Raw genomic sequence first — 25,278 nt, 5'->3', positions numbered from 1 at the left:
CATTGATATGATCATAAAGAAAGCATACCAGCAGTTCTACTTTGTTCAGTGTTTGAGGACATTCAGTACAGTACTGTGCAGAAGTTATATTTCACCCTCTGAGTGAAGAAGTTTCCCTTTCACCCTTAACTCATGAACTCTAGTTGTAGTCTCACCCAACCTCAGTAGAAAAGCTTGCTTGTATTTACCTTATCTATGCCCCTCATAACTTGTATACCTCTTTCAAAATCTCCCCTCAATCCTCTACATTCTAGGGAATAAAGTTCTAATCTATTCAATCTTTCCTTCTAATTCAGGTCCTCTGGTTTTGACAACATCTTTGTAAATTTTCTACGTACTCTTTCAATCTTATTTACATCTTCCTATAGGTAGGTGACCAAAACTGCACACAATATTCCAAGTTAGGCTTCACCAATACCTTTTCCAACTTCAACATAACAACACAACTCCTGTTCTCAGCACTTCAATTTATGAAGGTTAATGTACCAAAAGCTTTCTTTACAGACCTACCTACCTGTGGCACCACTTTCACTGAATTATGGACCTGTATTCCCAGATCTCTATGTTCCAGCACACTCCACGTGCCCTTCTGCTCACTGTGCAACACCTCACACTTGTCTGCATTAAATTCCATCTGACATTTTGCAACCATTTTTCCAGGTGGTCCAGATCCCACTACAAGCTTCAACAGTATTCCTTGCTGTCCAGTACACTCCCAATCTTAGTGTCATCTGCAAATTTGCTGATCCGATTAACTACATTATCACCCAGCAATGATCCCTGTGGCACTCCACTAGTCACAAGCCTCCAGTCAGAGGGGCAACTGTTTACTACCAACATCTCCGGCTTTTCTCACAAAGCCAATTTCCAATCCAATTTACTATCTCATCTTGAATGCCAAGTGACTGAAAGTTCTTGACCAACCTTCCATGTGGAATTTTGTCAAATGCTTTGCTGAAGTCTATTGAGACAACATCAACTGCTTTGCCTTCATCAACTTTCCTAGCAACTTCCTCGAAAAACTCTATAAGATTGGTTAGAAATAACCTATCACGCACAAAGCCACGCTGACTATCCCTAATTAGTCCCTGTCTAACCAAATTCTCATATCTGGTCTCTTAGAACATCTTCAAATAACTTTTCCACTACTGACGTCAGGCTCATCGGTCTACAATTTCCTGGCTTATTCTTAGAGCCTTTCGTAAACACCGGAACAATATTAGCTATACTCTAACTTTCCAGTGCCTCAACTGTCACAAAGGATAATTTAAATATCACTGTTAGGGCCGCTGCAATTTCTTCGCGCCTCCCACAAGGTTCAAGGGATTTGTCCATCCTGATTTGCCTCAGGGTAGCAAACACTTCCTCCTCTGTAATTTGCATAGGGTCCACGACATCACTGCTGCTTTGCCTCATTTCTATAGACTGTCTACCGAGTAAATACAGATGCAAAAAATCCATGTAAGATCTCCCCCATCTCTTTTTTGGCTCTACGTATAGATTAGATAGATAGTTTATTGATCCCAAAGGAAATTACAGTGTCACAGAAGCATTATAAGTGCACAAATATACAAATATTAGAAGAGAAGTAGGAAAGAATAAAAAATAAGCTACCTCAAACAGTGTAATAGAAGGTGGTCATCACTTCCCCAGCTATAGCTTGACACATTATCCATATACTACTAAAACTCTCATGCTCTGTCTGTTTGTGATCCCCAACTAGCGCAAATGGTGCATTACAGCGGCACCTTTTTTTGGCTAAATCGAATTAAAATGCGCTAACTTACAGAATGCAGGCGAAGTTCAGGGTCATATATTCGTATAAAATTGCTCATTCGCCAAAAATCAACAGGCTGGCTTTTACCCGAGACCCGATCGGCCATCATGAAAATCGAGATGCGACAACCCGACGCCTGCTCAAGGCCAGTCTCAGCAGCGACACCTACCGGAGCAAAAAGGCAGGGCAGCTCTATTTCAAGGGGTTACATTTTGCTAATCATCATCAGCATGTGCAGGATTGGGACAGATCTAACTGCCACCCATCAATAAGAGATAATTAAATCTTATTGTAATGACGTACTTCGAGACACCCATAAAACCCTTTGCTGCAGTCAAAGGGCAGCGGTGACTATATCACATCCATTTAGGAGAGCGCCAACTGCATCATCAAGAATAATCAGTATCCTTTTGATAAAGTTTAAGGGAATGGGGGATTCTCAAGATTCCTGTAAACAATGGATTCAGTACTATGTCTGTGACTGCAGTGTGTTTGAATAATGTCTCATAGGTGCTTTCTTTGGAGCAAGATAAGGGTTAAAGTTCGCCCAGATCTACATAGATGTCTCTGGGCTTTTCACACCTTTTGATTTTGACAAAAAGCAGTACCTGATGGAAATTAGACAGAACATTCCTTTCTTAATTAAAGCATAAATTTGACAGACGTTCTTATCCTTGTAATTAAGTTGTGGCTCCAGCAAACCAGGTAGGACATTCTTTTCTTTAATTAAGGTGGCTGGAGTGTCTAACAAATTGATTGTACTTTTGTATCAATAGTGCATTGACTTGGCCAGAATAGTTATCAAACTGATTGTTCTCTGTATCAATAGTCCATTGACTTGACCAGAATGGTTATCAAATTGATTGTTCTTTTGTATCGGTGGCCTTATAACTTCTGACAATTCTGACATCGGGCAGTGAACTTGTAGAACCGCCGGGGAGATGAGAAAAGTTCTTTCCCTGATGTCCGGTCCAAGTTCACTTGCTGGCTGAGCTTGAAGAAATAAACAGGTGAAAAGATAAGTAACAATTTTCCTGTGCTGTCGTTATTTGATCTAGCAAAGTTACGTTTACACTTTGGTGTTGGTGCGTTATATCTTCTATCCAGCATTAGGGTAAAAAAAAATCCTCAGCCTAATTATGCCGCGTGGAAAGAGAAGGGGGACATTATGGTCAAGAGATGTCATCAAACATCGTCGGGAAGCGGCAAGAAGAGGGAGAGAACAAGAACCGGATGAGGCCAAGGCCACACGACTCCAGGATCAAAGAGTCAGGACAAAAAAAGATGAGAGAAGAAGAAACAGGAGGAGGAGAAGCATGCACGTTTCCAGAACGACAAAAACAGGCACAGGAGGAGGATAGAGGAAGAGACAAAGGAGCTGAGAAATGCACGTCTCCAGGATCAGAGACGAAGAACGAACAGAAGAGATGGGGGTTGAAAGGACTGCATGTCTCCAGGATGATGACAAGAGGAACGAGGGTGGCAGGTGTGACGACAAACCAAGTCATCAGAAGATTGATACTGATGAGAGAGATAAGGGAGAAAATGGAGACGTGTTCAAAATGTTAATGAGAGAGGAGAGAGAGATAACGGAAGAGAAACACAATTAAGAGTATTAACAGACCAGTTGCTTTGAACCTGAACTGTTTGAAGTTTGATGGACAGGCGATACCCCAGCAGGGGGATAAAAGGAACAGGTTCGCTAAGGCACGAGACACCACGAGATCACGAGACCCTAGAAGAGCGGTGTGTCCCCACAAGTTGGTGGGAGTTGGAGGTCTGGTCGCAGGAACTGACCATAGACGCACAGGGTAAAAAGGTACGATCGGCGGGAACCTGGTGTGTGTGTGTCCGCCCTTGCCTGGGTGCCGGGTTCACTTCGGAAGAACGGTCGTTTCCGGAACGGAGGGGTCACCGTCGGTGACCACAGAAGACATTAAAAGGGTTCGCCCGAAAGCTAACTGTGAAGAACAAAGGTCTGTCTGAATCAGATTTGCATATTATCTTTCTCGCTCTCTCCCCAACGGCACAACAGCGATTACTGCGAACTGTACTAAGCTGAACTGAACTCTGCGTCACTTGAGACTGATCATTTTACCCCTAGACTGCGATAGAGCTTGATTGATTCCTATTACCCTAGTTCTGTGTACATGTGTTTTATCATTGCTAACCTGTTGCATTTATATCCTTACAATTAGAGTACTGTGTTACTTATTTCTTTAATAAAGCTTTATTAGTTTCTGTTAAACCAGACTCCAACTAAGTGGTCCATTTCTGCTGGTTTGGCAACCCAGTTACGGGGTACGTAACACAGGTAAACCAGAAATGATGCCATCAAAAGTGTCCTTCGTTAAATGAGGAGGAGCTATATTTGCTTTGCTATGCATCATTCTTCTTTAATAACTGAGGTTTTCTACTTCAGTTTCCAAAGCAAAACGATACCAATAGCATTCAGGAAAATTTAATGTTCATTCTGGTCACATTAGACTGCACTACCCTTCTCTCAAAGGGTGCCCCAACGGGTCACCCCATTGTCTAGTAGAATCTAATAGCCAAGGGTAAGAATGTCCTTATACAGTGTTCTTTAGAGCAATGCAGTTGTCTTCGTATTACCATTCTGATCTTCCAGTTTTCCCGTGCAATTCTTTTGCTCTTAACATATCTCTATGCCATTTAGTCCTTTTACAGTATGGGAGTTCTACTCAATATGTGGGAAGTTAAAATCACCTGCTATCACAACCTTATGTTTCTTTCAACAGTCTGCAATCTCTCTATAAATTTGTTCCTCAAAATCCTGCGCAATGTTGGGTGGCCTAGATATAGCTCCATTAATGTGGTCAGACCTTTCTTATTCCTCAGTTCCACCCTTAAAGCCTCAGTAGACGAGTTCTCCAGTTTGTCCTGACTAAGCACTGCCATGACATTTTCCCTAATTACACCACCCCTCCCACTGTATCACACCTAAAGCAAAGGAACCCCAAAATATTGAGCTGCCGGTCCTGCTCCGCCTTTAACCAAGTCTAATGTGTTGATGAATTTCCTGAGCTTATCAGCCTTTCCTACAAATACTCCGTGCATTGAAATATATGCAACTCAGACTATTAGTCCCATCACGTGCTCACCCTTTTGACTCATGACTTTACCTGAGGTCTTAACAAGATGTCTCCACAACCACTCCACTCTGTTCAGGTATTCTGGTCCCCATACCCCTGCAACTCGTTTATATCCCCCCACCCCAGCACCATCTCTTCTGTGCAGATCCCACCTTCCCTGGAAGAGAACCCAATGATCAAAAAATATGAAGCCCTCCCTCCTACAACAAATCTTTAGTCATGTGTTAAACTGTAGGATCTTTCTATTACTGGCCTCATTCGTATGTGGCAAAGGGTAGCAATCCTGAGATCATTACCCTGGAGGTCCTGTCCTTTAAATTAGCACCGATCTCCCTGAACTCACTTTGCAGAACCTTGTCTGGCTGCTTACCCTCCTACTTAAGAATGTTGAGGACTCGATCCGAGATGTCCTGGACCCTGGCACTCGGGAGGCAACATTCTATTCAGGAATCTCATTCTCATCCAGAGAATTTCTTTTCTGTTCTCCTAATTAATGAATCTCCTATCACCACAGCTCACTTCTTTTCCCCACTTCCCTTCTGAGCCACAGAGCCAGAGATCTGACCACTGTGACTTTCCTCTGCTAGGTCATCCCACCCAAAAGGATCCAAAATGATATACCTGTTTCTGAGGGGAATGGCCACAGAGGTATTCTGCTCTGGCTGATAAACCCCTTTCATCCTCCTGACTATCACTCAGTTTCTTGTGTTCTGCACCTTGGATGTAACTACCTCTCTTATATGTCCTATCACCCCTTCAGCCTCCCGAATGATCGTTCAGTTCCAGCTCCAACTCCTTAACACGGAGTGTTAGAAGCTACAGCTGGATGTACTTCTTGTAGGTGAAGTCATCAGAGACACTGGAGGTCTCCCTGCCTTCCCACATCTCGCAAGAGGAACATTCAACTATCCTGCCTGGGATCCCGATTGCTCTAACTCTGCAATTACAAGAAAGGAAACAATAAATAAACTGAAAAAAAATCACAGAGCTTTTTTTTGCCTTCTCTCGCTCGAGTCTCTTGTTGCTGAAGCCTTAGAGCTAAAGTCTCAAATCCACACTCTAACACTGTCCACTCCATTTGCCCCTGTCTTATTTTTATTTGTCCTCACTATCATATTTGCTGTTGTGTGCTGGGGCAGCAGGCTGAGGGTAGCAGACATCAACAGAATCAACAAACTCATTCGTAAGGCCAGTGATGTAGTGGGGATGGAACTGGACTCTCTCACAGTGGTGTCTGAAACAAGGATGCTGTCTAAGTTGCATGCCATCTTGGTCAATGTCTCCCATCCACTACATAATGTACCGGGTGGGCACAGGAGTACATTCAGCCAGAGACTCATTCCTCTGAGATGCAACACAGAGCGTCATAGGAAGTCATTCCTGCCTGTGGCCATCAAACTTTACAACTCCTCCCTTGGAGGGTCAGACACCCTGAGCCGATAGGCTGGTCCTGGACTTATTTCATAATTTACTGGCATAATTTACATATTACTATTTAACTATATGGTTCTATTACTATTTATTATTTATGGTGCAACTGTAACGAAAACCAATTTCCCCCGGGATCAATGAAGTATGACCATGACTAATGAATTCTGATTTCTGATCGGCCTCTGTTCAAATGCCAAAAGTCCTGTGAAGTGCTGCATTTTAATGCACATTGTCCCCAATTTGCCACTGTGGGAAGGGGGTAGAGAGAGGGGAATCATGGTTGGAAAGCGGGGGGATGGGAGAGGGGAGGAAGCGGGAAGCACCAGAATCAAATAACCTTGCCTGGTGTCTCAGGCCTGGGTGTGACTGCACCTGCGCCATATCCCCGCCCTGGCACTCTGCCACCTTTCCCACACCTCTCCTGCAGCACTCATTTCTCACCATTCCAACATCCTTTTCTCCTGCCAGATTTACAAACTCACTCTCTGTTCCACATTGACAAATACACCAGTGTGCAAAACTCTTAGGCACCCTAGCTAAATATATGCACCCAAGACTTTTGCATAGTACTGTATATCACCAAAGACTCCTGCAAGTTTCTATAGATATAGGGTGGAGGACATTCTGACTGGTTACACCACAGCCTGGTACGGAGCTGGACTGCAAAAAGTTGCAGACTCCACCAGTTCCATCACAGGAACAACCCACCACCTTACTGGGAGCACTCATCAATAAAGACCCACATCAACTAGGGCATGCCACCTTCTGAAGCTATGAGTCAGAGGCAGCTTCTTCCCCCTTTGCCATCAGATTTCTGAATGGTAGCTGAACATTACCTCATTATTCCTTTTCTGCAATTTATAGTGATTTTATGTCTTTGCACCGTGCTGCTACAGCAGAATAATAAACTCCATGTCATACAAGTCAGTGAATAAATCTGATCCTGATTCTCTGTGCAGCATAAGGTATTCAGCATATATACATGTTAAATCATACAACATCGAATCAGGCTCTTCAGCCCAAAGTCTGTGCTAATCCTCAAGCATCCATTAGTTTGCATTTTTATGCAATTCCTACTGAACCAATAGGCTCATGATACTGGAAATCATTTTTTGAAAAGATCAGTCAATCAGTAGCAGATCATGTCCCAGATTGCCATATTGTTTAAAATTTATTAGTGTCAGGAATTTCAAAGGTTACACATTCATTGATTTTATTGAAATATAAAACTCTCATGGCATCTAACAGGATAGACACAGCAAGTTGCCTATGGTCTTGGATGTTTAGAAACCAGAAGCAAAGGGCCTTGGTTGCACTGTTACCTGCCAGGCTGAAGACAGCATGAGTAACAAAGGCAGACAATGAAATACAGCAGAATGAATGAACTGACTTTCATTGGGAGTAAATGGTGAAAATGTGGCTAGACCGCAAATTACACGTTCTCCACAAGGCTGCTTGATGGATATTACTAAGGCAGTAATAATGCAAGCAACTATTTGGCCCCAAATTAATATAATAACTAGAATAAATAGGAGAAAGTAGACCACATGGGCCCTTGACCCTGCTATGTTTTTCCATTATCTGTTCTTAGCTTAAAGAACTATTCATCTGTTTCTTCATCAACTCACCTGTCATTAAAAATCTGTCAACCCTAGCACTGGAATAAATGTGGTTTACATTCTATTTACATAACTGATCATATGGCCAAGAGCTGCTATATTAGAGGTGTCATGAAATTTTATTAACATCACAGCCGTCTTATTCATTATTTCTGGCATATGACAGAAGAGGAAAAGATGGATTTTCAAAAGATATTAGAACAGGACATTTCATTGTAAATGATGTTTTAAATCCTTACTCATACTACAAATATATTCACTGAAAATATAATAAAAACAGGTACTGGAAAGCTCATAAAACAAAATGTTGCAATCTCGAAACTGAGTTTCCAGCATTTTCTGTTTTTTATTTATATAGAAATAATTGGAAACATACTGCACAAACAGAAAATTCTGGAAATATTCACCAGGTCCGCAAGCATTTATGGAATATAATTAAGTAACGTTTTGGTCTTATGGCATTTGCATCGGAACTCTAGTCCTAACCTTTCCCAGGTAAGTTTGTCTTCCTGAAAAGTTCATCCCTAACTTTCTCCCTACTTTGCGTTGGAAGGTCTTTAGACTATACATTAACCCCATTTCCCCTTCTACAAAGCTAGTCTGACCTGTTGACTATTCGCCGCGTTTTTCATTTATTTCACGTTTGCAGCATCTACGGTGGAACTTGACTCCATAATACAGCCTCATATGCCCAGGCACCCACAAACATTCCTCTTCGTTACCTGTCCTGTTTTCTTCTTCTTCGCAGTTGTACTGCCACTGTTTCCTGGACTTGTCGGTCTCTTCTTATTACGGACCTTAGAGGGAGTGGAAGCTGCTACCGGCACAGGAGAGCCCGCCATCGCCGCCATTCTTTTCCCGTCACGTCGAAACCAGGGCAACTGTTACGTACTTACGTCACACGCGGAATATTATTAGCACGCGCAGTGGATTCAAGTCCAATTGTCTAATTCTAGCAGGAAATTAGAAATATAACAAAATAAGAGTTTATATGTTTTCATTTTTACTGTTCTATGACAAAAAGTAATTTTGCAACGGGTTAAGATGAGGCATTTTTTATTATTGTAATCTCAGAAAACTATATATGTTTTTATTCGTTTACCATTTTAACTATTGCAACGACCGTTGCTAATATAGCACTCTTCCATTTCAAGCAAACTGCAGTTCAGCCAACGCAATAACTTGTCAGTGATTTTTCTTTTTTGCTTTTTCTTTCCTCGTTGATTCATACACGTGATTTCGAACCCATGTATGTTCCGACATGTCAGGTTTTGGCCAGCGTCTCAACCATTTCAGGCACATTGTGAAGGAATTAAAGAACACCATTTTCTGTTACAGACACCATGCGAAACTTACCCTTTGTTTTGTTTGAATGAGGGAAGTCCCATTTGTTGCAAAGTGCTGCTAGTTCCATTAGATCTGCACGTGAGTACAGTCGTAGTTCGTTACTGTTTTCTGTTACAGATATACGAAAAAAATTATAATGAACGCCATTCGACTTGCTATAAATACACAAGTTAATCAATAAACAACCAGGATAGAGAGTTCAGTAATAAAGACATCAAACTTGGCCGCGTCGCGCCGCGCTGTACTGTGTGTGCAGTGACGTGGAAGCCGCCGCTGCCGTTTCATTTCCGGGTGGCGCAGCTGGTGTGTTTTCTCCATCGGGTGGAGCGCAGCGCGGCAGGGCACGGCGCGGCGCGGGTTGGCGCTAACGGTGAAGGATTCGGCACGGGGCGAGCGTCACAAAGGGGCGCGCGGCGTCAGCTAACCGACGCCATCGGGTCGGGCACACGGCGAGCCGGCTCGGCTCCGCTCAGCCGATGACACGGCAGTAATCAGCCCAGCGGCGGAATGGTGTGCGCCCGCACCTCTCGCACCATTTCTCTGCGCGCAGCTCGTTCTCCCCCGAGAGTGATCCCCGAGCGGAGTGATCCCAATTACCTGGCTGACCTGCTCTGCCTGGCACGGACATTGCCATCAGACAGAGCTCTCGCTGGCCTCTGAAAGGCGAAGGCGAGCGCCCTGCTCACAGACTAGAAGCGGATTAAGTGCTGAGCGCTGTGAATTCAGTTTTGCGGAGCGAGGTCTCTGTGAAAATGTGTCATTAAAAAGGAAAGGGGGCCAAAGGAGTCAGTCCGTTCAACCCGCACCCATCGAGACGGTAAGTGTCACGCGGGGCCCGACTATAGTAAGAATTTTACCTGAACACTAGAGTTGTTGAAAACAACTGCAGCATGTTTGAAGCCCTCAAAAGTCGACCTGGCCGACCTGCTTGGACAACAACTTGTGTTCTGCCTTCTAATTTGGGTACATGATTTTCTTCTCTCTGTCCGCGCTTTGAATGATTTGGAGCAAAGTATTTTGAGATCTAATCTGAATTGACGCTAACTAACACACACACACAGCCTAGCAGTCTTTCCCAGCCCAGCTTTACCATTATCACGCACATTATACATTGAGCAATGCATTTCTGTATCATCTGCAAGCTGTTACGATGAGATTTCACTTTCAAGCACCGTTTCCGGGTTTTAACTTTGCTTTTCAGAGTTGAATTGCCGACCATAGCCTATACGCTTCTATATTCCCTTTATCCAATTATGGTATTAGAGTAAACCTGCAGCTGCAATGTGTCACCAGGAACATTGTTTTACCACCCAGGACCATTTTTTGCGGTTTGCAAGTTTCTGCATATCTGAGCTGCCAGATAAGTACTGGATGATATTACCGTGTTAACATCTTTTAACATGATTAAGGAGTTTAATTGTTCATGGGTTTAATTTTATCCGTTTTGCGTCTAATTTTTGGTTAAAAGGGAGATTAAAACATTGTTTACACATTTAGTGATAATACGATATAAGTAAATTGTAATACTTAATTATATTTTTGTTTGTTTAATAAAAACTAATGTGACAAAACTAATGAGCATTATCACAATCTTGGTTATGTTGGACTTTAAGAATTTCTGCAACAGAGAAAAAAAGTAGCTTATTTGGAAAATGGCCACTGGGGGTGATTGCATGGCAGTTGATGCTAGTTGCGTGAACTTTAAACAATGTATTCTTGTTAAATTTTATCGTTATGAAAATGGATAAGCTGTGTAATTTTGGAAGCTGATGATACCAATGTACAGTTACTTTTACGAACAAACTACAAACGTATTTGCAACCACTGCATTTAGCAGATTTTCATATCTCCATGGTTTTTAAATTGTAATTTCCATTGCTTTTGTCATCACCAGTTTCAGTTTTAATAAAATCTGACTAAAATTGGCAGCTGATAGAAGCTTGTTTTGTGGATTAGAAAGCAAGAATTATGAGGAGGGACCAGGAAGCAGAGTCAAATTTGCTTTCAGTTGAATATTTAATTCATGCTTTTTTCTTTAGTTTTAATTCCATGGGTTCTGGCTACCAAAATTAAAAGTCTGTGATATTATTATAGCCATTATTGAGTTTTTTTTTACTGTTAATTGAGTCAGAGCTATAATTATATTGGAAAGGTTCTTGAACCTGTAGGATAACTTCAGTCAACTTCACTTGCTCCATTACATAGTCATGCAGTACTTTATTGATCCCGAGGGAAATTGGTTTTCATTACAGTTGCACCATAAATAATTAAATAGTAATATGCAAATTATGCCAGGAAATAAGTCCTATTGGCTCAGGGTGTCTGACCCTCCAAGGGAGGAGTTGTAAAGTTTGATGGCCACAGGCAGGAATGACTTCCTATGACGCTCTGTGCTGCATCTCGGAGGAATGAGTCTCTGGCTGAATGTACTCCTGTGCCCACCCAGTACATTATCTAGTGGATGGGAGACATTGACCAAGATGGCATGCAACTTAGACAGCATCCTCTTTTCAGACACCACTGTCAGAGTCCAGTTCCATCCCCACAACATCACTGGCCTTACGAATGAGTTTGTTGATTCTGTTGGTGTCTGCTACCCCAGCACACAACAGCAAACATGATAGCACTGGCCACCACAGACTCGTAGAACATCCTCAGCATCGTCCGACAGATGTTAAAGGACCTCAGTCTCCTCAGAAAATAGAGGTGGCTCTGACCCGTCTTGTAGACAGCCTCGATGTTCTTTGACCAGTGCAGTTTATTGTCAATTCGTATCCCCAGGTATCTCCACCATGTCCACACTGACCCCTTGGATGGAAACAGGGGTTACCAGTGCCTTAGCCCTCCTCAGGTCTACCACCAGCTCCTTAGTCTTTTTCACATTAATCTGCAGATAATTCTGCTCACACCATGTGACGAGAAAGTTTCCTACCATAGCCCTGTACTCAGCCTCATCTCCTTTGCTGATGCATCCAACTATGGCAGAGTCACCAGAAAACTTCTGAAGATGACAAGACTCCGTGCAGTAGTTGAAGTCCGAGGTGTAAATGGTGAAGAGAAAGGGAGATAAGACAGCCCCCTGTGGAGCCCCAGTGCTGCTGATCACTCTGTCGGACACCCAGTGTTGCAAGCATATGTACTGTGGTCTGCCAGTCAGGTAATCAATAATCCATGATACCAGGGAACCATCCACCTGCATCGCTGTCAGCTTCTCCCCCAGCAGAGCAGGGCGGATGGTGTTCAACGCATTGGAGAAGTCAAAAAACATGACCCTCACAATGCTCGCTGGCTTGTCCAGGTGGACGTAGACACGGTTCAGCAGGTAGACGATGGCATCCTCAACTCCTAGTTGGGGCTGGTAGGTGCACTGGAGGGGATCTAAGTGTAGCCTAACCATAGGCCGGAGCAGCTCCAGAACAAGTCTCTCCAGGGTCTTCATGATGTGGGAGGTCAATGCCACCGGTCTGTAGTCATTGAGGCCGCTGGGACGTGGCGTCTTCGGCACAGGGACGAGGCAGGACGTCTTCCACAGCACAGGAACCCTCTGGAGACACAGGCTCAGGTTGAATACGTGGCGAAGTACTGCACATAGCTGAGGGGTACAGGATTTGAGCACCCTGGTACTGACACCATCCGGGCCTGCAACCTTGCTTGGGTTGAGATGTTTCAGCTGTCTTCTCTCCTGTTCAGCTGTGAAGCCCACCGTGGTGGTTTCGTGTGGGGAAGGAGTATAGTCATGAGAGCAGGGTGGGGGACTGTGAGGAGGGGTAGGAGGGGAAAGTGGAATATGTGTTGGTTGGGGGCCAACAACAGATGACTCGTGGGGGATGGGCAGGGGCCACAATGTCAAATCTGTTAAAGAACAGGTTAAGTTCGTTGGCCCTGTCCACACTGCCCTCAGCTCCTCTGTTGCTAGTTTGCCGGAATCCAGTGATGGTCCTCATCCCCCTCCAGACCTCTCTCATGTTGTTCTGCTGGAATTTCCACTCAAGCTTCTCCTATACTTGTCTTTAGCCTCCCTGATCCTGGCTTTCAGGTCCCTCTGTATTGCTGTCAGCTCCTCCCTATTTCCATCTCTAAACGCCCTCTTTTTAGTATTCAGGATGTCCTTAATGTCCTTTGTTACTGAACTGTTCCCACAACCTATGGACTCACTCTCAAGAAATCTTCCTCTCATGTTCTCCATATTATATTATTATTATTTTTTTCTTTTGTATTTGTGCAGTTTGTTGTCTTTTGCACATTAGTTGCTTATCTGTCCTTTTGGGTGCAGTTGTAGGTTTTTGCAAATAAAACGACAAGGTATTTTATGTGAAGAAAAAACACAACTCATTTGTTGTACTCCAAGCACTGAACACAAAAGTGTGGTAACTGTACTTTACATGATCATGTCATCACATCGGATCAACCTCTTACAGTGAACTCCATCTCAGTGTTGGTGGTTGTGAATTGTGGTTCTTGGATTTCCTGCATATACCCCAAGAAAATGAATCTCAGGATTGTATATGATGACATATATGTACTTTAGTAAATTTCTTTTGTACTTTTGTAATCAGAAAACTTTTGGGTGCATCTTTTAATTTCAAATATAGGAAATGGACGTTGAGGTTATATGTTAAACAGAGATGGTCTCCAATATACTAATTATGTATTAATATTCTTGGAGTTCTAAATATTTTTCATTTCAATCAAAGTTGGATAGTTAACATTGTTATGGTATATATAGATCATTGCTAGGAAGTAGGTCTCTACAAATGACTGTTAATGAAAGTACTGTATTACAAAACAATACTTTAACCTTTTAAATATCTATGGGGGTTTTCTACAGTACTTCTATTTTCAATAGTGATGTCAGAATTGGATTTAATATTACCAGCATATGTCGTGAAATTTGTTAACTTTGCAGCAGCAGTACAATGCAATACATGATAAATATAGGACAAAATTAATTACAGTAAGTATATGTATATTAAATAGGTAAGTTAAAATAAGTAATACAAAACAGAAATTTAAAAAAAAGTAGTGAGGTAGTGTTCGTAGGTTCAATGTCCATTTAGAAATCGGATGGCAAAGAAGAAGAAGCTGTGTGTGTCCTTCCTGACAGTAACAATGATCAGAGGGCATGTCCTGGTGGTTGGGTTTTTGATGATGGACGCTGCCTTCCTGTGGCACCACTCCTTGGAGATGTCTTTGGTACTGCAGAGGCTAGAATCCATGTCGTGGAGTTTTGAGTCCAGAAACAAAATTGTTATTTTATTTTGCTAGAAATTTAGTTCTGATTCAATTCTGACATAAATAACTAAAATGATAACACTGAGGTGAGGTCTCATCATAGGTAATCCCTGTCATTTTCACTGAGAATGACCAGGCTGCACTGTTTTAACCTGTTCGGTTAAATACTCTCAGAGAATATTTAAGATAACGATCAGCTTGATTTTATGATGTGCTGGGGGCAGCCTGCAAGGTGTCACCATGCATATTTTTATATTTATAAAAGGAGAGTTTAGACAATTTAACTTGTGAGGGTGTGCTGCGGTAATATTATAAGCCGACAATATTGTGGGCTGAAGGGCCTATACCGTGCAGTATTGTTCTAGATTCTACTGCAGGGTTCCCAACCTTTTTTTTTGTGTCATGGACCATGTACGGCCTTTCTGTCAATTAGATATCCTTGAATGCTGCAAAGATTATATAAAAGGAATGCTGCGCACGCAACCCACGATGAAGAATGGCAGGTTTTAGTCCTGTTGTGATGGTTGTTCATCAATTACAAGGTAGCCAACAAAGTTCTGAAAGTGATGTCAAACTTACTACAGATGTTGCATTTCATTTTTTATGTTGATGGTTATTCAGTGGCTACGAAGTAGTTAGCAGGCTCTGAAACTTGTTTCAAAATCAGCTGAGATAAATTATGAAAACAGGAGACTGCCAATGCTGCAATCTGGAGAAATATGATCAGTTTTACTACCTAGCAAACATCAGATTGTATTTTGAAAGGGCAGAATCATTATTTGGTTATGCTTGTGTTTCTGAAATTCAGATAATAGGTTGAAATTTTCTGTACAGGTGTTGGAACATTGGAAAGCTGAGTCTTTGCTACTTCATGTTTCTATGACAACCATGGAACAAATTTGGGCACTCAGTTTTGCACATTCATTGTCGGATGTGAACTGCCAGTTTCTACTTCAGTAATGCAGGCCTTGGAAATTGAGGACATGTTTCAAAAACATTGCATATCATTTGGTAGCATGTAGATTTGCTGGAGAAAAGGGTAAACCTTTTGTTTAATTTGTCTAGTTGCTATCAAAATGCATTCCACTTTGTCATCTAGCCCAGACTGCTGTGGGTTTCAAGCACATATAAAAAGACCATGAAACACAATAGTTCTAGTAAGGATTGAATTTAAGTTGAATAAATAGTGCAGCAGGAAATAGACACAAAATTCTGAAGAAAGTCAGCAAATCAAATCAGGCAGCATCTATGAAGGGAAATGAACAGTCAAAGTTTCGTGCTGAGACCTGTCATCAGGACCTTTCATCAATTCTTAGACTAAAGCAAAGTGTCTGTTTATTTCACTGCCTGACTTGCTCAGTTTCTCCAGAATTTTGTGTGTGTTGCTCAAGATTTCCAGCATCTGCAGAATCTCTTGTGTCTTAGCAGGGACTATACATTGCATTTAAAAATAGCATTTGAATTGACTTTATTTCTTACATCCTTCACATACATGAGTAAAAATCTTTACGTTACATCTCCATCTAAATGTGGAATGTGCAATCACAGTAATTTGTAATAATTTATAATAAATAGAGCAGTCAATGTAATATAGAGTACACTGAAATCAGCCTGAATTCATCAGTCTGGCCTGGTGGAAGGAGCCTGTTGGTCCTGGCTCTTAGGCTGTGGTACCACTTCCCGGATGGTAGCAGCTGGAATAGATTGTGGTTGGGATGGCTTGGGTGCCCAATGATCCTACAGGCCCTTTTTACACACCTGTCCTTGTAAGTGGCCTGAATCATGGGAAGTTCACAACTACAGATGCGCTGGGCTGTCCACACCACACTCTTCAGAGTCTTGTGATTAAGGCAGGTACAATTCCCATATTAGGCAGTGATGCAGCCAGTCAGGATGCTCTCAATTGTGCCCCTGTAGAAAGTTCTGAGGATTTGGGGGCCCATACCAAACTTCCTCAACCGTCTGAGGTGAAAGAGGGGCTGTTCTGCCTTTTTCACCACATAGCTGGTGTGCACAGACCATGTGAGGTTCTCGGTGATGTGGAAGCCGAGGATCTTGAAGCTGTTTACCCTCTCAACCCCAGATCCATTGATGTCAATAGGGGTTCCTGCAATCCACAACCAGCTCCTTTGTTTTTGCGACCACTGAGGGAGAGGTTGTTTTCTTCACACCACTATGTCAGAGAGATGACTTCTTCCCTGTAGGCCACGTCATTATTGTTTGAGATAAGGCCAATCAATGCAGTGTCATCAGCAAATATTTAATGATTATTAAACATTATCTACCATAGAGCACTACAGAGTCTTGTCATCTTCAGAAGTTTTTGGATGACTCTGCCATAGTTGGATGCATCAGCAAGGAGATGAGGCTGAGTACAGGGCTACGGTAGGAAACTTTGTCACATGGTGTGAGCAGAATTATCTGCAGCTTAATGTGGAAAAGACTAAGGAGCTGGTGGTAGAGCTGAGGAGAGCTAAGGTACCGGTGACCCCTGTTTCCATCCAGGGGGTCAGTGTGGACATGGTAGAGGATTACAAATACCTGGGGATACAAATTGACAATAAACTGGACTGGTCTAAGAACACTGAGGCTGTCTACAAGAAGGGTCAGAGCCATCTCTATTTCCTGAGGAGACTGAGGTCCTTTAACATCTGCCGGACGATGCTGAGGATGTTCTACGAGTCTGTGGTGGCCAGTGCTGTCATGTTTGCTGTTGTGTGTTGGGGCAGCAGGCTGAGGGTAGCAGACACCAATAGAATCAACAAACTCATTCGTAAGGCCAGTGATGTTGTAGGGATGGAACTGGACTCTCACAGTGGTGTCTGAAAAGAGGATGCTGTCTAAGTTGCATGCCATCTCGGTCAATGTCTCCCATCCACTACATAATGTACTGGGTGGGCACAGGAGTACATTCAGCCAGAGGCTCATTCCTCCGAGATGCAACACAAGGGCGTCATAGGAAGTCATTCCTGCCTGTGGTCATCAAACTTTACAACTCCTCCCTTGGAGGGTCAGACACCCTGAGCCGATAGGCTGGTCCTGGACTTGTTTCATAATTTACTGGCATAATTTACATATTACTATTTAACTATTTATGGTTCTATTACTATTTATTATTTATGGTGCAACTGTAACGAAAACCAATTTCCCCTGGGGTCAATAAAGTATGACTATTAAGCAGAATTAAGATACATATAGACATTTCAGTATCTTTAATCCAGGGAATTAAATTTGCAGTTAGCATTATGTGTGTATTTAAATATACCACACGTGGGCTTCCATTAGAGACCTTATATATAACACCCATAACAAAACGAAGAATTCTTTTACTTATTCAGCTATAATATGTGAGATAAATAGCTGACAAATTTTGAATGTGAATTTGAACAAGTACGTGAGGAAATGTTAGAAACCGAAATTAAGGTGAAGAGGCAGAGAGGAGACATAGAAACATAGAAAATAGGTGCAGGAGTGGGCTATTCGGCCCTTCGAGCCTGCACCGCCATTCAGTATGATCATGGCTGATCATCCAACTCAGAACCCTGTACCAGCCTTGCCCCCATACCCCCTGATCCCTTTAGCCACAAAGGCCATATCTAACTCCCTCTTAAATATAGCCAATGAACTGGCCTCAACTGTTTCCTGTGGCAGAGAATTGCACAGATTCACCACTCTTTGTGTGAAGAAGTTTTTCCTAATCTCGGTCCTAAAAGGCTTCCCCTTTATCCTCAAACTGTGACCCCTCGTTCTGGACTTCCCCACCATCGGGAACAATCTTCCTGCATCAAGCCTGTCCAATCCCTTTAGGATTTTATATGTTTCAATAAGATCCCTCCTCAATCTTCTAAATTCCAATGAGTATAAGCCTAGTCGATCCAGTCTTTCATCATATGAAGGTCCTGCCATCCCAGGAATCAATCTGGTGAACCTTCTTTGTACTCTCTCTATGGCAAGGATGTCTTTCCTCAGATTAGGGGACCAAAACTGCACACAATACTCCAGGTGTGGTCTCACCAAGGCCTTGTACAACTGCCATAGTACCTTGCTGCTCCTGTACTCGAATCCTCTTGCTATGAATGCCAGACCTATGGAGACTAAACCCCCGCAGTCTCTGTGCCAAAGTATGACTCTTGCGCTGTACATTCTTTGTTGAAAATTCATCAAATTTAGAAGTTGTGATTATGTTTACAAATCATTCTTTTGTCTCACCTGTTTCTTTCTTCTGCATTTGATTCTGAATCCCAATCCACACTCATCACTCAAACTGCTCTGACATGCTCTTTTTCCCTTTCTCTAATTCTACATTCAGTTATAGAGTTATGAGTTGTCGGTCTGCCAAATCTATTGTTTTTCACTTTCCCTCATGTGGAAAGGTTGCATTATTCTAAGATTTGGACAAAGTTATAAAAATATTGGTGTACTGACGGTTGGTGATAATTATACAAATAAGTGTGAAGCTCCGTATAACGAGTAACTATGGACTGCTGAAAGGCTGCTAAACATGAGAATTCACAACTACTTTTGAATGGTACCTTTTTTTAAAAAAAGCATGTCTTCATAAAGGCTTTGTTTTCAACTAAAATGTTTTAGTACCAGGTTATTCCAGAATAATTGTTAAAGTACAAAGTAATACATAGAATTTTCTCAAACTCAAATCACTGGTTAAAATATCACATCAAAGCTTTAAAGTACAATTGCTGTCTTATTTGCCAGGACTAATTGTATCACAAGATTGTAGTTGCAGATTTATATCTGTTCATACAAAGGCTTGATTAACTTTGAGGAAGCTCTAACTTGCATTTCCAGGGAGGACAGGAAAGATGTAATATCTCCTCTAAATGAATGTTGATAGAAAGTCATAGAACACTACAGCACAGAAACAGGCCCCTCGGCCCAATTAGTCCATACTGAGCTACTAATCTGCCTTGTCCCATTGACCTCCACCCAGACCATAGCACCCCATATCCTTCCCATCAATGTACCTCTCTAAGTTCCGCTTAAATATTGAAATCAAGCCAGCAACTACCACTTCTGCTGGCAGTACATTCCACACTCACACCACATTCTTAAGTGATGAAGATCCCCCCCCCTCCATGTTCCCCTTAAACGTTTCACCTTTCACCCATAACCCATCACCTCTAGTTACAGTCTCACCGAACCTCAGAGGAAAAAGCCTGCTTGCATTTACCCTATATATACACCCATCATAATTTTGTATGCCTCTATTAGATCTCCCCTCATTCTTCTACGGTAGGAAATGAAGTCCTGATCTGTTCAACTTTTCCCTATAAACACAGGTTAAAGCGGGTGGGAATGGTGTGCTGGTGAATTTTAAAAGGTATGTTGGGTCAAAGGTCTATTGAGTTTAAAAGGATGATTGAGATAGAACCAAGTGAGCCCAATGCCAAACTCTTGGAATCTATGTAAAATAAGATAGTGGATTATCAAGAGTTTTTTTGCATAATATTGGAGCATTGTTTCCCTTTTCCTAGTTGATGTTAATCTTGTCTCCAAATGATACTATTTGTGGCAAATTAATGCAAGTCAGTTGATACAGTTCTTGGTTTCAATAGTTACACAAAGTATTTTGGGATATCCTGAGAGGTGCTTTATAGATACAGCTCCTTTCTGTTACATTGCAGCAAAGCAACAATAGAGGAACTCACAAAGAAGACTGTGCCTTGACTTCATTCGCAGAATTTAGATGTAACTTGCTATTAGGATTTTTTTTTACATTTGAGCTGGTATTGCTTATTTGAAGGCAAGTAGATCATTAGTTGTAAAGTGACAAATGTATTACTCACAAATTCTAGCAAAATCAATATTGATTTTTGATGGATTATTGGAGGATTGAGTACAAGTGTTGGGCCATATTGTAACAGCTGTACAAGATGTTGGTGAGATAGCACCTAGAATACTCGTGTAGTTCTGATTAACATACTATAGGAAGAATGAGATTTAAAGTAGAGAGGGCACAAAAAATAAAATCAGAAGTATCTTGCCAGGACTGTAGGGCATAGCTATAATGAGAGAATGGATATGCTGAGATTGTTTTCCCTGGAGCAAAAGAGGCTGTGGTTTAAAAGTAATGAGGGGTAGAGATAAGGAAGTTGCACAATCATTTTCCTAATGTAGGGGAGTCTAAAACTGGATGGAATATATTTAAGGTGAGAAAAGAAAGATTTCAAGGGGATATGGGGATAGGTTTCTCCACACATTGTGGGAATGTGTACAAATACAATAATTAAAAGATATGTGGACATTTTCATGGGCAAGAAAGGTTTAGAGGGAATATGTTCCCAATACAGGCAAATGGGTCTAGTTCCAGAGGGCATCTTGGTTGATAATGGGCAAGTTGGGCCAGAGGACCCATTTTTCCATGCTGTATAACTCAATGTAACTCGAGCAACAATTTGCTATGCAGTGTTGTAGGTATTTTTACTGGTGTAATGATTTTTAAATAATTTTTTATAAGAAGTGTTTTTGTTTCAGGGTGGCTGATGTATCTTTTCACACTTTTCTGAAACCTTGGTCTTTCAGTGTTATTAATTTTCTGTTGTAGCAAAACTGACTCTATTCATCTACTGACAAGTATTTCCTACTTAGATGTTAGCTTATTTATGTGATGCTTTGCACTTCTACTGATTTATATGTTATCTTTCTAGCTTTATTAATTTGAAAAAATATCATATGGAATGTTTTAATTAAAGCAATGAGTGCTTGATTGGCTCAAGAAAAACAAGTTTAAGCATCATAATAGGTAGTTGCACAGTTCAGACTGAGTATGCTGTTGTTTCAAGCTGAATGGTTCACTTACTTGCATTGTACTGAAACTTGCAACTTCCTAATCTTCCCCATCACCTCAACTAGCTGCTTCCACCTTCATAATATCTGTCCTTGCATAGCTCATCTATGCCTTTGCTACCTCCAGACTGAACTACTTCAGTCCTCTCTTGGTTGATTGCCCACCTTGCATCATTGTGGTAACCCTGCTAACCTGTTACTTAAACCAAACCCATTTCTTACTAATTTACAGTAGCTCCCTATCTAAAAGTGGCTCAGTTTTAAGTATTCTTTCCTTACTTGACTATGATCTTGTCTTCCCTTTCCTCTGCAAACTATAAAATGTTAATGTTTCCAATCTATACTGACCTTCAAAATTGGTAGCCATAGCTTTGGTTTCCCCAAACCCCAAGCTTTGAATTTCACTTCTCAAGCCTGTCTGTTTCTTGTTGCATAATATCCGATTCCTTTGGCCTAGTTTTTGGTCATGTATCTCCTTTTGAGTTCACCTTTATCTAATGGTGCTTGACTCCAGTAACTGTTATGTTGAGTCCTGCAAGATAGTTTATTGAGAACTGCATCTCTGAAGACATTATTTACATAGGTATGGAAAATTTCCATCACTGTAACTAAGTTTCATGGCTGATGTTCCTCTCTGTTAACCAACAATAGGTGCATGATCATTTCATGCTACTTTTAGTCATAGTTAATTAGGATTTGTGGTGTTAATGCCAATTTTTGTCACTATATCAACCATATATTTGGTTGAAGGGTCCAAGCTGGGTCGTGGGAGTGGAGTCAAAATCATAGGGCATGCAGATGAAACTTCTGAGGTGAGCTAAGGTAGTTAAGCAACTTTAACTTGCAGAGATCCCAATGGAGAACTGCCTCACTAAAGTATAGCTCTCTTTGGACAAGATCAGGTTCCAGGACATTTTAGATTAAGATCGTTAAAAGAGAATCTAAAAAGAGAATGATATAATGATTTTGCAACCCAACAGTTCTCAGCCCTGATGCAGGAGACGCCCTGAGCCCTTTCTGCTGGCATCCGTATGCAGTACATATGGCAATCGGGGTCTGCAAAAGCCAACACAGGTGCCTGTGTCAGCAGCTCCTTCAGTGACTGAAAGGCTCTTCACATTTTGCATCCTACTTTGGTCCAAATGGCTCGAAAGGGCTAAAATACTCTTTACCCCCCTCTCCTTTGTCTTCCTCCCTTTCTTCCCCAAGGGAGGCTAACCACACAGAAGCTGATTTAGAGGGTGACTCACTTTCCTGTGGCCCTTCATGAACCTCTGATAGTATCCACAGAACCCAAGAAACAAGCGCAAAGCACTCACAGTCTGGAACCTTGGCCATGTGGTCACCGCCTCTATCTCAGACAGATCTGCAGCTACTTCATCCCATGAGACTCTGTGTCTGACATAGCTGACAGATAGTTTGCAAAATTGGCACTTGTCCAGGGAAAGTTTTAACCCTTCAGCTTTCAGGCGGCCCACCACCTTCAGTAGCCTTGCTTCATGTTCGTCCTAGGTGGACCCAAACGCTGAGGTCATCCAGATACACCAATACCTCAAGCAAGTTCATATCCCTGACCATTTTCTCCATGACAGGCTGGAAGATCGCAGGGGCTCCTGATATGCTGCCCTGGGGCATCCTTTTGAATTGGAAGAATCCCAGTGAATATATAAATGCAGCCTTCTCATTGTCAGCCTCACTCATGGGAATCTGGTAATATCCAGTCCTCAGGTCCAGCACACTGAAACGCTTCGCGCACTCAGACAGACCAGTACGTCTTCGATCCTCCGGACTGTATACTGATTGAATACGGTACGCCTGTTCGGAGTCCTATAGTCTACAGGCATCTGTACCTTCCAATTCCCATTCCTCTTTCTGGCCACTAATATTGGGGACACATAGGGGCTTCTGGACTCAGTGATGATCCCAGCTTCCTTCAGTTTACACAAATGCTGCCAAACGTCTTCCACCTCTGCTGAGGCTAGTCGCTGCAACCTCTCTCAGAACGGAGTGTCCTCAGTCATCTGGATAGTGTGAGGAGTGCTCTTGGAACAACCCACATCAAACTCGTCAGTGGAAAAGACACCTTCTGGCGTCAACATCTCTTCTATCGACCTCCTCTTCCAACCTGCAGGTACCGAGCAGTCCCCAAAGTTGAATGACTCAGCAGTCAATTTTCCCCCTTTTGCAGATAATTTCTCCCCACTTGTCTCACAGGACACTAGACATTAGAAGAGATGCGCCAGGGGCATCCCCCACTTGAAGTTGACCTCCCTCTTCATAGTGTTCTTGACAATCACTGCCATCCTGTTTGCATGTACAACCGAGGGCTTCTGCAGTTCGGGCCTCACCAGTACTGCAGCAGGCATGCCTGACTCTTTTTTGTGGTCTTCCAGAGTATCCACCAAGAGGGATTTACCCTAAGGCATTCTGGGAAATTTGTGGTTTCCCATTACTGTCACTACTTCCCCGGGCCATAACACAATTGGCTTGGACTGAGTGAACCACACAGTCCCTTGTCTAAACTCGTTATCTGGCCCAGTGCAGCCACACACTTCCTCAAGAGCAGCTCAAAACACCGGGTGAACAGACAATGTTCTCTGGAAGCTTTCTCCTTGCAGGCTTCCATGAGCCTCCTCACAATAGGAATGTTGGTCCCCACGAAAAAGTGAAATCCTGCCGTTATCAACAGGAGATGCATAGGGGCTTCTGGACTCGGGGACAAACCAGCGCTAATGTAACAAGGACCTCAGCCACTCTCACATCGGCTTCTGAAAGCTCCAGCTTCACTGACAACTAACCACCATGTGGATAATCCCCACAACCAAGACCCCAGATCTCTAGTGCACTGAATGGTGTCAATGGTAAATATATCAAATACTGGTTGTAAAATAAACGGCACAGCAAAGTGAACTGCGACCCTGTGTCAAGTATGGCTCAAACATAAATACCCTCTCTCAGGTGATACACTGGAGCTTGGCCCCACTAAGCCTTCAGGAATATGGTTTTTCGCTTTAGGGTGTTCCTTGATATATTGCTGGGAATGTGTTTCCCCCGATATGCCAGGCTGTCCCCGCACTGGGTCTCTTTTAAGTTTTCCAACGTCTCTCTCTGCTTCGATACTTGCGGGCTCACTCTCCAGGGGGTTTCCCATCGTTCACACTCCTGTCTGAAGTGTTCCTCTTCACAACAGTTATAACAGACAATACCGGCCGTTCCCCTTCTCGTGGGAGCCTGGCTGCTAGCAGCCCTCCGCATAGTCTGCCCCCTTAGGGGATCTGCCTCTCTATCAGCTCCACGGCTTCATCATCCGGGGGGGGGGGGCGGCAGAGGAGGTGGTGGTGGCCACACCTACACTTACTGATAATAACTGGGACATCTCAGTTCTCAATTCTGCCATGATCTCCTCTACCACTACCGAGGACTGTACCCTGCTGACAGAGGCCTCCCGCGCCTCCATTGCGTTCTCCTCCTCCTCGTACTTCTCTGATCAGTTCAATAAACGTGGGGGGGAGGGGGCGTGTCTTACGAGACAGTCAGAAACCCCAAGCGATCAGGTTCTGGGACTGGGCGCCTTTCGCTATTTGGTCCATTCTTAACTGATCCACCTCAGCCAACTGAATGGCCCCTCTGCGCTGCAAGCAATTTAGCTGCCTCTCCAGCAGAAAAGTGTCGGCAGAAAGCTTCTCCCTGTCCTCCTGACACGTTCTGAAACTCACTTCTTGCTGGGGGGTTAATCAGACATTCCAAATCAGACCACTCCTTCCCCTTGCTGCGCAGAAACACAAGCACCCTGTCATTGAAGTCTCCGCCCCCAGCTACGGGAGATTCAACTTGCGATTTGGCCCGCTCCCTTACACTCTCCTTCCCCAAAGTATGGACAGTCCACGGCGCACCCCTCCCCCTCTCCTGGGGCCCCAATAGTACCAGGCAGTTCCACCATCATTATGTTAGTGCT

The 25,278-nt window shown here is 42.8% G+C and overlaps 2 protein-coding genes across 5 annotated transcripts in view; one reads left to right on the top strand and one right to left on the bottom strand.

Annotated features, from left to right (window-relative positions):
* Positions 1 to 10,309, bottom strand: part of ino80c (INO80 complex subunit C) — a 33,436-nt gene extending 23,127 nt beyond the window's left edge. The window contains exons 1-3 of one of the 2 annotated variants that reach the window (XM_072253525.1): positions 10,145 to 10,309; positions 9,297 to 9,395; positions 8,663 to 8,892 (exon numbers count right to left, since the gene is read on the bottom strand). In XM_072253525.1, coding sequence (XP_072109626.1) covers positions 8,663 to 8,791 — 129 coding nt within the window. In that variant the 5' untranslated portion in view covers positions 8,792 to 8,892; positions 9,297 to 9,395; positions 10,145 to 10,309. Of the gene's footprint in view, positions 1 to 1,787; positions 1,943 to 8,662; positions 8,893 to 9,296; positions 9,396 to 10,144 lie in introns of those variants that run through there. The other variant, XM_072253526.1, reaches the window with a different exon arrangement.
* Positions 9,587 to 25,278, top strand: part of galnt1 (UDP-N-acetyl-alpha-D-galactosamine:polypeptide N-acetylgalactosaminyltransferase 1) — a 112,886-nt gene continuing 97,194 nt past the window's right edge. For all 3 annotated transcript variants that reach the window (XM_072253523.1, XM_072253522.1, XM_072253524.1), the window contains exon 1: positions 9,587 to 10,104. The gene's annotated coding sequence lies outside the window, so the exon portion shown is untranslated. The remainder of the gene's footprint in view (positions 10,105 to 25,278) is intronic.

The sequence above is a fragment of the Mobula birostris genome, chromosome 3, assembly GCF_030028105.1.
Source record: "Mobula birostris isolate sMobBir1 chromosome 3, sMobBir1.hap1, whole genome shotgun sequence".
Lineage (NCBI taxonomy): Eukaryota > Metazoa > Chordata > Chondrichthyes > Myliobatiformes > Myliobatidae > Mobula > Mobula birostris.
This window is presented reverse-complemented; position numbering and strand designations above follow the sequence as displayed.